The following is a 12,670-nucleotide window of genomic DNA, read 5'->3' as shown; positions in this document are numbered from 1 at the left end:
GGGCCACCATGCCTGGCCGATGGCAGCCTGCGGAGCAGTGTCCTCGTAGCACCAGCAACACGCTGGACCTGGCGCCTTCTTACATGGGAACATGCCAGCGATGTCCTGCGTCTCCACAGCGGGGAGGTGCTGGGGACAACTCTGTACTGCCCCCCCCTTCACCACAGACCCCTGTGGAAGCTGGGGCTGGGGCCCCAGGCCTGCCTTTCCGCTCAGCCCCTCGGCTCTGGAACCCCTGTAACCTAGGCCAGTTGGCCAGGTCCGGGGAGGGGTCCAGGCCTGCAGAACCAAGACAAAGCCTGGACACAGGCCAGGCAGTTCAGGACAACTGAGACCCCAAGCACTCGGGAGAAGAGACAGGGACAGTCGGTGGCCAGGGGGACCTGAGAGATGAGCTTGCCACACCTCTCACAGCACGATGGCCGGGGGCTCTGCAAGTCAGACATACTGGTCCGAGGTCACACAGACTGGCGACAGAAACCCTGATCCCAAACAACGTCCCTGCCCACGCTACGTTGTCTGCAGTCCTGGCACCCAGGCTACCAACCACGCTCTGGGCCCAGATCCATGGCTGCCAACTGAGCGCCCAGTGGGAACTCCTGGTACCTTCGGCCACCCACACCTGCTGGGTCGCGCCCCTGCAGCAAAGCCTGCAGCCCGGCCTAGTGTGTAACCCCGTCCGCCGTGGCCAAGCTCTCACTTAGCCGGGCCCGGGGTGGAAATTCAGGCCGTCCTCGTGGGGCCATACCCGTGCAGTAACCCACCAGCCAAGGGAGGACTGCGTGCCATCTGTCCCTGTCCACACAGGCCCTGGCGCTTGCTCCTATCTGCGAAGGTAGTAACACTGAGCCTTGGGTGTGAGGAACATGCCCCGAGGAGCTATCTACAGATGGGAAGCCGGTCCCGGAGCCGCAGTCACCGGCAGCATCGACCCGGGTGCTCGAGCAGCACGACCTGCCTGGCGACCTCGGCAGCCATGGCTTCTTACCTCTCCTGGAGGGGTGAGCCCGTCAGCTGGTGTCCACTCCGGGGCCATCTAGCCTTTTATTTTCTCTTAATGGCCAGAGGGCAGTATGTGCTCACCAGAGACAGAGACGAGAGGAATAAAGCACCCCCAACACCACAATCCCTTCTCCACTTCTCCACTCTGTCGGGTTTGGGCACACGTGCACATGCACCTGGTAGGTGTTCACACTGCCGAGGTGGGATGCCGAGGTGGGGTTAGAACTGCGGTAGGCCATGTGGAATCCAGCTTTCTTAACCCCTAGGCTATGGGGTTGGCCTTGGGTCACCTACCCTTATGACAATCTAATGAATACTGGTCTTATCCTAAGGCTAAAGAAACGTATTTTAAGAGTAGTTATTGGAGCCTATGAGGGCCCTGGAGTCACGGGTCCTGAGGACGGATCCAGAAGTCCTGAGGTGGTGCCGGCTCTGGGATCCCTCCTGGCATAAAAGTCTTAAGACAGGGCCTGTGGGGCCTGGCTGGTCCTGAGGGATTCCAGAAAAACAGGAGTGGGGGGTGTCATGAAGGAAGAAGCTACAGGGCCAGAGCGACTCTCTCTGTTTTGGCCTCAGGGCACATGTGCTCACCAGAGAGAGAGAGAGACGGGAGAGGGAAAATGAGGTACCGCCCCGTGGGGGGATGACCGCATTGCAATCCCTTCTCCTCTGGGGATGCGCCTAGCATGATTTTCAAGCCGCTAGTTCAGGACTTGAACCATGGGTGGCCATGTGAGAATCCAGTGCCCAAACCACCATGTCACCTGCTGGTCCCACTCCTTTTTTTAATTGCCAGAGGGCATGTGTGCTCAGAGGAGAGACAGAATGACAGAGAGCGAGAAAGCACCCTTGACAAGACAAGGCCATGCTGCAGTCCCTTCTCCATTTTTCCATCCTGTCCGACATGGTTTTCAAGCTAAAGGAGATTTGAACTGCTGGCGGCCAAGTAGGATCTACAACAGCTTCCTTAACTGCTAAGCTACAGGGCTGGTCTCTCTCCCTCTGAGACAGGGATGCACTATGTTGCCCGAGCTGACCTTCAACCTGTGACCCTCCTGCCTCAGTCTCTGCAGTAGCTGATTACAGGCGTGCACTACCACATGTGGCCTCAGAACAACTCCTGAGGGGCCAGCAGGCGGCATGGCGATTAAGGAGCTGGATTCCACATGGCCAACCGCAATTCAAATGCTGGACGTGGTAGGTTCCTTTCTTACTTTCTCTCTCTCCGATGAGCGCATGTGGCCATAGCAAAAACTTCAATTTTTTTCTTAAAAACTCCAACAACTCTTGAAGGCTAGGTGGGGGATGAAGACAAGAGGGAGACAAGGCCTTTTCCTTGCTGTGAAATCCTGGCCCTCCTCTCCCTCCCTCCTCGCTGTGCTCTCTGCTCTCCTGGCTCAGCTTACTTCCTCGTCTGCAGACAAGACAACGTGGTCGTGCAACCGGGAGCCAGGGACTCGCGCCCCTGTGACCAGGGCAAACAGAGAGCCTCAGTCTCCTCCTCTAAAACATGGAGATCTAGTACCCAAGTATTGTTTAAACGAGCTAAGGCCACCGTGGAAATCAAACACCTCCCAGAGGGACGGGCCAGCACAGTCGATGTGGGGCCACGGCTCTGCTCACTTCTGAACCGCACCGACCACCTGGAGCCAGCAGGAAGACAGTGGGGACCACCCAGTCTCCTCTGTAAGCACGCTTTCCGCAGCGCCAGCACTGCATGGTCACTGTGTGGTCAGAGAGCCACCTGCACGTTTGTTCTGATGGGACTGGAAACCAGCTCCAAGGCCTGAACACACAGACACGACTGCTCTTAGGAATTAAGTGGAAAGAGCTGGTCAGGTTGACGTTGCCATAGAGACCGGGCAGCCTGGGAGTAGCTACTGTGGGGGTGGCAACCTTCGTCCCGGGTGTCCCTGCACACCGACTCCTGCAAGCTTGGCTCAGGTAAACCCACCCCCGACATCACAGCCCCGCTCCTCACCCACGTGCTCTGGCTGTGAGAGGTGCCACATCAGCAAGACCCTGCCCCCCACCCACCCCCGCCAGGTTTAAGACAAGGAGCGTCGGCGGCCGGCCGGGGGCCAGGGCGAGGAAGCGCAACGGGAAGGGGCGCCCTGCCCGGCCGTGCAGTGGTGGCACAGCAGTCACCTCAACAGTGGGAGCCGGTCGGAAGCTGCTGCAGAAAGGGCAGATGACTCCCTGTGGCCAGCACCTCCCTCCTGCCCCTCTCCTGAAACAAGATGCCATGTCAGCAATTCCCACAGAAACAATGGGACGCCGCTGGGCGCCGGGATTCGACAGGCCTCTAGATGGCGCCAGACAAGACGGATGTGGCCAGGAGCTCCAGTTCCCAGCAAGCGGGAACAGTCCGCACCGTCCTCTCCTCCGCGGTGTGCTCAGAGACAGGCTCCCATAGGAAGCAGTCTGGCCGCAGGCTGCAGGGAGACGCTATCCTCGGATGGCCGACGGTCCCGCTACCTCATCTCCTGGAGAAGCCCGATTCCTGGCTTCTGAAGGCAGAGGGGAACAGAGGCTAGGCATTCTCAGAGTCCCAGAAATGCCATGAGCTCGCGCCCGGCCCCGGGGCCCTCAGACATGGCTAGGAACCCAGAGAAACTCCAGCCAGCCAAGACTATGTGCACAGAAAGCTGCGTTGGTGGACCCGGGCAGAGACGTCCGCACTCGGGCTCTGACCGTGGACCCCCACAGGGCAGGGATGAGCTTCCGCGACACGGTTTTTCTTAGAAACCACTCAGTCCGTGACCCAGGACTTGAAGCCTCAGAGATCTGTGGCCTTTCTAAACTTTGTGCCCCACTAAGGGCTTGTTTAAAACTCTCATTGGAGCTGGGCCCCCAAGGATGCACATCTGCCCCTGGTGTGTGGAGCACTGGGGGGCTGGGTCTCAGGGGGCTGGGTACTTGGGGACTGGGTCTCTGGGGGTGGGGTCTCTGGGGGCGGGGTCTCTGAGGACTGGGTCTCTGGGGCTGGGTCTCTGGGGGCTGGGTCTCTGAGGACTAGGTCTCTGGGGGCTGGGTCTCGGAGGGGCTGGCAGAGACACTTGCTGCTACAGCTGCACAGCAGGGCTGCTCGGGGGCCTGGCCCACCAGAAGCATAGACGGGAGGGCTGCTTTTGGTAAGAAAGGTGTGTTGCCCCCAGTCAGGCCCTCCCGTGGTCTTACATCAAGCCTGGGGAGACTGGCTGGTGAGAATGTGTGCCCCAGGGCTTCGGATGTGGGCAGGCTGGATGGCACCGCAAGTGCTCATCGGCTGCAGAGCCAGGTGCTCACCTGGTCAGGGCCCCTGGACTTGTCCCTGGCCTGCTAGAGGCTGCTCCTAGGGCCGAATAGCCCAGCCCATACGGTAACTTTCTTCTTCTTCTTCTTTTTTTAAATTTATTTAACTTTATTTGTTTAATTTTGATTAGAGAGGGACAGAGTGAGAGAAAGGGTAAGGGAGAACTCAATCTGGCAGGCCCAGGACTCAAACCATGGTCAGCCATGAGGGAGTCCAGCGCCCTTAACCACCACGCCACCCACTGGCCCCCATGGTAACTTTCTTATATGGGGGCTGGGAGAAGAGTGGTGAGAATGGATGGAAGGAAGAAAACCTACTGATAACCAGGTCTTTAAAAAAAATTTTTTTTTGAGAGATTTTTGTTATAGTGTGTGCACACTCGCCAGAAAGACAGAGTCAGAGAGACAGAAAACGAGAAATCGCCCCCCGGGACAACGGCCATGCTGCAATCCCTTCTCCATTCATCCTCTCGGGATCTTGGGCACGCACATACACGCACCCAGCGTGAGTTTAAGCCACCGGGTCCAGGACACGAACTGCGGTCGACTACATGGGAGTCCAAGCGACATAGCCATTACGCTAACTGCTGGTCCCCTCGCATGCATTTTTTAAAGAATTGTTTAAAGAACCAGGTCTTCGATAGCCTCACTTCCAGGCCTTTCCTCACCTCAGTCCATTAACAGGTGACAGACCAGCTGCAACCACCTGAAACTAAGGGGCAGGGCAGGTGAAGGCAGTCACAGCAAAGAGGCAGGAACCCGACTGGGTCTGACACCCACACAGTGCCCTTGTCTAGCAGTTTGGGGGAAGCTGCGACCGACGTCCCCATTCAACCACAGATAGCACCTAAGGTCTATAAAGCATGGCCTGACTTCCAAGTCCCTTGGGTGCCACGCCCTGCCCTTCTGTCCTTGAAGCCTTAGCTCAGACAGCCAGTGTGCGCCCGAGGGCGGGACCGGTCCTCACCATGCTGCCCACCCACCACACCGGGGCCCCCCACGTGCACTCACTGTGTGCCTCCACCAGATCGATCTGCATGTTATACGGGACCAGGGGATCTGGCAGCTCCGAGAAAAAGCTCTTCATGGCACCAGCCACAGTGTTCACGGTGAAGTCTTTCTCTGCCAAGTCCAGATTGTGGTCTGAAAGGGAGTGGGCAGGGTGAGACTGGACTGATCTAAACCAGGCAGGAGCTGCAGGAAAAGGCACAGCTCAGGAGAGGCCAGAGAAACCTCCCACCCAGGACTGGCCTGAGCCAGGGCAAGGACCGAGGATTAGTGCAGACCAGAGAGGAGGTGGCATTCCTGGGTCCTGCCAAAAACAAGTCCCAAGCCTCCTGGCCCAGGGCCAACGCCCGGCACCTCTCTCTGAGGTCTCAGGACCACCCTCCACCGCCTAGGGGAGGCAGCCACAGCCCCTCCGTGTCTGCCTCCCACGAGCCGCTGCTACTCCTTTTCTCCCTCCGGTCTCTCCCGCCTGTGGCACCTCTGGCCGCTCCGCTTTTCCCTTCTCTTTACGTCCCGTACCACACGCCTGCTGACGGACCCTGCCGGGCTCCACTCTGGAGTGCGACCCCACATGACAGACTGGTGCGCACGGACAAGAGCATCCCACGGGGGCCCTGCCCAGGCGTTTGCCTCCCTCGCTCGCCCGTGGTCGCCTCTGTCCGCTGCAGCCAGCCGGCCTGACGGAAAGGCAGCACAAAGTCCTGGGCTGCGGGGGTGGTCTGCTCCAGCTTGTGCTGCACCGGGCCTTCAGCTCGCCCTCCACCTGCCCCCCTTCCCTGGCCACTGCAGGCCGAGACGTTCACCGCGCGGCCTTTCAGCGTCTGGCACTGCTGGATGCGGCCTCCCACGCCGCAGCCCAGTCATTTCCCAGAGTCCGAGTTGGCGTCCTGGCACGAGGCCTCTCGGGCTGACCCAGCTTAGGAGCACGTGCAGCTCTCCAGGGTCCAGCTTGGGGGCCTGGGTCTTAGGGCTCATGCATCACCCCTGTGCGGCCGTCATCAACCTGGCCGACAGCGGGTGCCTGCAACTATAACCGCCCCTGCGTGCCTAGGCTGCAAGGCCCCGCCATGGGGGTGCGCCCGCAGCACCCAGCTTACTCAGCCCTGGCAGGCACGGGGCCTCGCTTTGCCCACAGGGCCTGGTCGCCCCTCCTCCATGGCAATGTGACCACAGAGGCAAGGTGAACGGGCCACGTGGCTCTTGGTGACACCAGCACCCCAGAGGCCCCCTTGGCGTAAGCTCCGGGCCTCACCTTGGTCGAACTGCCTCTGCAGACTCTCCATCTCCGACTTGTTCCCGCTGACCCGGTAGATGCCTTCGGTGCTCAGGCCTGAGGAGAGACAGGAAGGCGCTTAAAAGCGGCACCTCGGGGGAGGAGCGGCCTTGACGGGGAGGGAGGCGAGTGGGGCGGGCTTTCCTGGATGCTTCAACCCACTTGCCCCGTATTCACACAAATTCCGAAATACTTGTTTTTTAGGGTCAGTCAAGTGGCATGGTGGATAAGGAGTCTAGATCCTACATGGCCGACTGCGTTCAAGTCCCGGGCCCAGTGGCTTCAAAAATAAGCCAGATGTGTGTGCACGAGTGCTCAGAATCCTCAGAGAACGGGGGTGAAGGGGCTGTGGCATGACCATGCCGCGGAGGCCATTTCCTTCCTGTCTCTCTGGTGAGCACATGCACCCTGTAGCAAACAAACAAAACACTTTTTTCCTGGTAAAAATTATACTACTACAGAAGTACAGCAGCTGAGGGTAATTCTCCCCCACTTTTTCTTGAATACTCTCCAATTTTTTATTTTAGTTTTTTCCTTTTGGGGGGCTAGAGGGCACGTGAGTTTCCCGGGGGTGGGGGGCGAGAAAGCACCTCCAGTGGGGCACGGTCATGCCACGATCTCTTCTCCATTTCTCCGCCCTGTCAGGTGCTGGGACATGCAAGCACACATGTCCACTGTGGTTTTCAAGCCACTGGGTCTGGGATTTGAACCACAGAGCCAGCCATGCGTAGGATCTGGCTCCCTTAACCACTAGGCCATGAGATGGGCCCTATTTTAGCTTTTTAAAATGGAAATAAATACCTTTATTTAATTATTTTTTGTTTTGCTATAAGGCACGTGCACTCATCAGAGAGAGAGAGAGAGAGAGAGAGAGAGAGAGAGAAAATGGGGGATGGCCACACCACAATCCCTTCTTTTCCATTTTCCTCTTGGATTGTGGGCACACATGCTTATGTGCCTGGTGTGTTTTTCAAGTCGCTGGGTCTGGGACTCAAACCATGCAGCTGACCATGTGGGATCCAGTGCTTTAACCTTCATACTACTATATTTTAACCTGCCATTTTCACCTATAAAGTATGTTGTAAACTTATTCTAGTGATTGAACACTCTTATCCTTTTACAATGGGGTTTAAAGACAACAAAACATAGAACTTCAACAACAGTCCTTTCATTGACTGCTTAGACTTTTCCAAGTTTTCACTGTTTAATGAGCTCTACAGAGTCTTGGAAATAAGCATTTCTTACTTTGTGAGTGCCTTGTTCTTGTTCTGTTTCAGTCCTTCACATTTCATGCCTGACAGGTCTTTGAACATCAAACAACTATGCTTTTTTAAGAATTATTTTATTTAACTTTATTTATTTTAATTTGACCAGAGGGACAGAATGAAAGAGAGAGAGAAAGTGAGAAAGCAAGCCTCCAGGTCCAGGCCGCGAACCGCTGTTGGCCGTGTGGGAGTGTGCAGCACCTTGACCACCACACTGCCTGCCGGCCCCAACAACTGTTAGTGCTACAGCCACATTCACATTTCCCCGTTTGATCCGCCTTCGGATTTTAGTGAGTGTCTGAAGTACATAAAACGTGAAGTTCTCAAGACCAATCATCTTTTCATGGTCTTCCTGTTTCTATGCTTAGACCATCCTTCCTGCTCTCCATCAGGTAGTCCCTGTTATTTTCCCTCTTCTTCCTTCATCATTTTAAAAAACACTGAACTCTGGGCCCAGCAGGTGGTGAAAAGGCAACATCACCGGACTCTCACAGAGCTGACTGTGATTCAAGTCTCAGATCTGGTGGCTTAAAACTCATGCCGGGGGAAAAACAAAACAAAACAAAACAAAACTCATTCCGGGTGTGTGTATGTGCATGCCCAAAATCCCACGAGGAGAATAGAGGACAGGGGATGCAGTGTGGCCATCCCCTCGGGGGGTGATTTCTCGCCTTCTGTCTCTCTGTCAAGCACACCTGCTCTATAGTAAAAATCTCTCTCTCAAATAACAAACACTGAACTCCAATCATCCTGGCACGTACCTGGTATACACTAGTGTGACGTACGGAAATCAATGACATAAATACCCAAGGAGGATACGGAGCACCAAGCTCTGCGACTCCCTGTGCCCCCATCTCTCAGCACTGGGATGGGCTGCTCTGCAGGGAGTGGGTTCCAAGCATTGTCCCGGAGTCCGTCCTCCTGCCCCGCAAGATGGAAACTCACTGTGCGTCACCAAGATCCCGGGTTCACAGGATGTGCTGACTGTGCTAACTGCAATAGGATCTCAGGGCCAAATCAAAGCAGCCTGGGGTCCCTGGACTCTTGAAGACCGTGGTCTTGGTCAGCTCTGGCTCTCTGCAGGGGCATGGTGGCAGTGCCTGGGACAACCACTAAGCTCCAGAGTGGTGTGGGCAGTGGAGAGAGGATGCAGCCCTGAAGTCGGTAGGCTCCCGAGAGCCAGGCGTCGCCGACATGACAGAAGCAGTGGGACTGCCGGTTGTCTGGGGCCCAGACTGGTGGTGAGTGAATTCCAAAGAACATCAGAGCAAAAGTCATCAATGCCCTGGCTTAAAAGCCGTTAACTGCAGGGGCTGGCAGGTGGTATGGGTTAAAGGTGCTGGACTCCCACATGGCTGACCGTGGTTTGGGTCCTGGACCTGGCAGCTTGCTTTCTCACTTTCTCCCTCTGTCTCTGGTGAGCGTGGATGCCTTATAGAAAGTTAAATAATAGGGGCCAGCAGGTGGTGTGGTGGTTAAGGGCGCTGAACTCCCACATGGCTGACCACGGTTCAAACCCTGGACCTGGTAGCTTGCTTTTTCACTTTCTCTCTCTGGTCAAATTAAAATAAGTAAAGTTAAATAATTCTTTTTTTTTTTTTTAGAAGAAAGTTCAATAATAATAATAATAATAATAATAATAAATATAACTAAATATTAAAAAAAGAAAAGCTGTTAACTGCACAGGTCTATTACCCCTGAAAAAGGGGGGTGGTTAATGGACCAGCCCCAGGACACCCGACTGGGCAGTGCTCAGTCACCAAGGAGCTGCCGTGGCTGGCTGGTCTCAGTAGGGCTGAGGCCTCCCCAGCCCGCGTGGCTGTGTGTTGCGCACTGCGCTGGGCGCATTCCTGTACTCTCTGTCACCACGGGCTGGGGTGTGCCTGAGGCCACTGCATCTCCCATACCTCTGGGTCTGCTCCTGGGTGGGCCAGGCCGCTCCTCGGCCTGCTCACTGCTCCAGCAGACCCTGGCTCAGGCTCACACTGCCTCACCTTCACCCAGCAGAGGCTGGGGTCCAGACCGCAGCCTCCCCACCTGCCCCAGGAGAAATCCCACACGAGTCCACTGGCCCTCTGATTTTTGATCTGCACCTGTGGTCAAGATCCAGTCCACCACCCCCAGTCAGTCACCTTACCGTGGACCCTCTTCTCAGTGACTTCTCTAAACTGTTCTCAGACACGTTCAAGCTTTCTACTTGACATGACGTCTCAGGTGACCCACCACATGCGCACACATGCCACGGCTCACTTCTTGGTAAGTCCTGGTGTGTCAGCAGGCTCGAGCCTGCATGTAAACAACCCCTGGTTTCTAAGTTCTCCTCTCTTGTCCCGAGTGTCATGCCTCCCTGGTAGAAAACGACAATGCAAGTGACAGAAGCTAAGAGGTCCCCGCTGAGGTGGCAGTGCCCCAGTGCTATGGTTCATCTGCAGAGACACTGAGCCCAGCCCGCCCCTCAGGGCGCCTCCCCCCAGCCACCCGCCCAGCACCACGAGTGGGCAGAGAGCAGCTGCAGACGGCGCTGACTGCCGTGGCGTGGGGCTGCTGGACCTCACCGGTGAGTCTGCGAAATGGAAGTAACAGGGAGCAGGAGGCCAGCTCCAGAGCATCAGTGAGTCATCAACTTAGTATTTCCTGTACTCTGGGCGCATGTTTCTTTTACAAAATCCCATTTTAAAATAGCAATTCTGTTGCTGTCCTACACTGTGCTGTGGCACAGCTTAGACTTCTCAGACACCAAGAAACAACACTAAAGCACAGGGCGACGCAGGCGAGCATGAGGACTCTGGGCTGAGCTCAAAGGGCCCTGGACGCAGCAGGGAAAGCTCTGGGTCCGAGGGCAGGCCCCCAGGCAGAGGGCTGGGCTCCAGAGGCACCCACAGACCCACATGGACTCGACTAGACTTGGGCTCGGGCCCGCAGAGGAAGGCAGGTTTCTCCCCCACAGCCGTCTCCATCCACCATCTCTTCAGGCCCCGAGCCCGACTGAGAACGCTGCCCCCTTAGATGTAGGCACCTAACCAGAGTGGCCGAGGGCTCGCTTCGGCAGAGCACAGGCTGGGCTTTCCGTCTCTCTCTGGCTTCAAGAACCTTCTGTGTTTGGGATCGGAACAGGAAAGAGCTCAGTGTGGCCCGGCCCTTCTCTTCCCCTGGCCGGCGGGGTGCTGTGCAGAACAGCCCGGTTCTGACTGGGGCGCAGCCACTGCTGAGATCGGCGAGTCCAGCCTGGCACCTGCTGACCTTGGTTTGAGCCTTAGACCTGGCAGCCTGGAAATCATGCTGGGCCGTGTGAATGTGAGCGTGTGACCAAAATCTTGAGAGGAGAATGGAGAGGGACGGCATGGCCACCCTTCCGGGGGTGACCTCTCACTTTCCCTCTCTCTGGTGAATACATGTATCCTATGAGAAACACCTTTTAAAAAAGAAACATTAAGGGCCAGCAGATGACATGGTGTTAGAGACGCCAGACTCCCACATTGCCAACTGCAGTTTGAGTCCTGGACCTGGCGGCTTGTTTTCTCACTTTCCCTTTCTCTCTCTTTCTTCTCTCTTTCTCTGTCCCTCTGGTCAAATGAAAATAAATAAATACAGTTAAATAAAATAATTCTTTAAAAATATTTAGGGGACCAGCAGGTGGTGTGGTGGTTGAAGTGCTGGACATTCCCATATGGTTGACCACGGTTTGAGTCCTGGACCTGGTGGCTTGCTTTTTTCATTTTCCCACTTTCTCTCTTTCTCTCTGTGTGTCTCTCTGGTCAAATTTAAATAAACTAAATTAAATGAAATAATTTTTTAAAAACATTTTAAAAAGCTAGGTAGCTCACCAGTGCAAGCCAATGAGGCTTCCTATGGGCTGGGACCTGGTGGTGTTTACCTGTCCGACCGCCTTGGCTCTGAGAGGCCTGTGATGCTTGGCAGGACGGGCACCAAGGGGACACTCGCGTCCTCCCCAGCACGGGCTGGGTTTTCTGGTCCTTGCGTGCAGTCCTGGCTCCCGGCACCCTTCTCAGAGGGTAGCACAGGCTCAGCGGCAGGTCTGTCTGCTCGTGGGCTCGCGGACTCGGGTCCTCCCACCTGTCCTCCCTAGCAACCAATCAGTGCTTCTAGGGCAGCCTGATTTATTTACTTCCTATATTTAGATAGAAAGCACCTAGAAAACGGTCCCCTTCTCTTTTATGCATGCACAAGGCAGGCCTCAGGCAGGTTACACGTCAAAGCCAGAGGGTGCTGAGGACCAGGGACCATGGAAATTCTCCGGGGCACCTGGTCCTGGTGGCGGGAAGAGGACCGAGCTCCCTGGAGAAGTGAGACTCCACGGTCGGTCCAGTTCTGTGCATGTGGTCTCTGGAGGACTGTGCTGTGGCCACGCCCTCACCCCAGATGAAAGGACGAGGGGGCAGGAGAGGGCAGGGGTCTGTCTCAAAAGCAGCCCCATTTACCTAAGGAGACCCCGCACGGTGCTCAGAGGAGCAGCCACCCTAACATCTGAGCAGGAAGCAGGTGGCCTAGAGGTGAGCCCCCATGTGCTGCTGCCAGGAGACATGGGCCCACACCGAGCCAACCTCCGCCCCTCCGACCACTCACTGGAACCAGGGCTCCCGTGGCAGAATGCAGCCATGGCCGGTCTTCCCTGGACCTCAAATGAGCCTCGACGGCAGGGCTGCTACCGGGCCTGTGCTGAGCTGGGCCAAACAAGCCAGCGTGCGGAACAGTATTTAAGACACGTGTGGGCTCTGACACCACAGTGCCCTCGGTTCTGATGCGCAGCTGGGTGTCAGGATAAATCACACCTCTCGGAAACGGGGGGGGGGGGGGGGCGGGGAGGGTA

The 12,670-nt window shown here is 56.3% G+C and overlaps 1 protein-coding gene across 1 annotated transcript in view; it reads right to left on the bottom strand.

Moving 5' to 3' along the window:
- ARHGAP35 (Rho GTPase activating protein 35) overlaps window positions 1–12,670 on the bottom strand; it is a 129,912-nt gene that overhangs the window by 6,272 nt on the left and 110,970 nt on the right. The window contains 2 exon segments of the mRNA XM_006142113.3: window positions 5,308–5,439; window positions 6,557–6,634. Coding sequence (XP_006142175.3) covers window positions 5,308–5,439; window positions 6,557–6,634 — 210 coding nt within the window.

The sequence above is a fragment of the Tupaia chinensis genome, unplaced genomic scaffold (assembly GCF_000334495.1).
Source record: "Tupaia chinensis unplaced genomic scaffold, TupChi_1.0 Scaffold000067_1, whole genome shotgun sequence".
NCBI lineage: Eukaryota > Metazoa > Chordata > Mammalia > Scandentia > Tupaiidae > Tupaia > Tupaia belangeri.
This window is presented reverse-complemented; position numbering and strand designations above follow the sequence as displayed.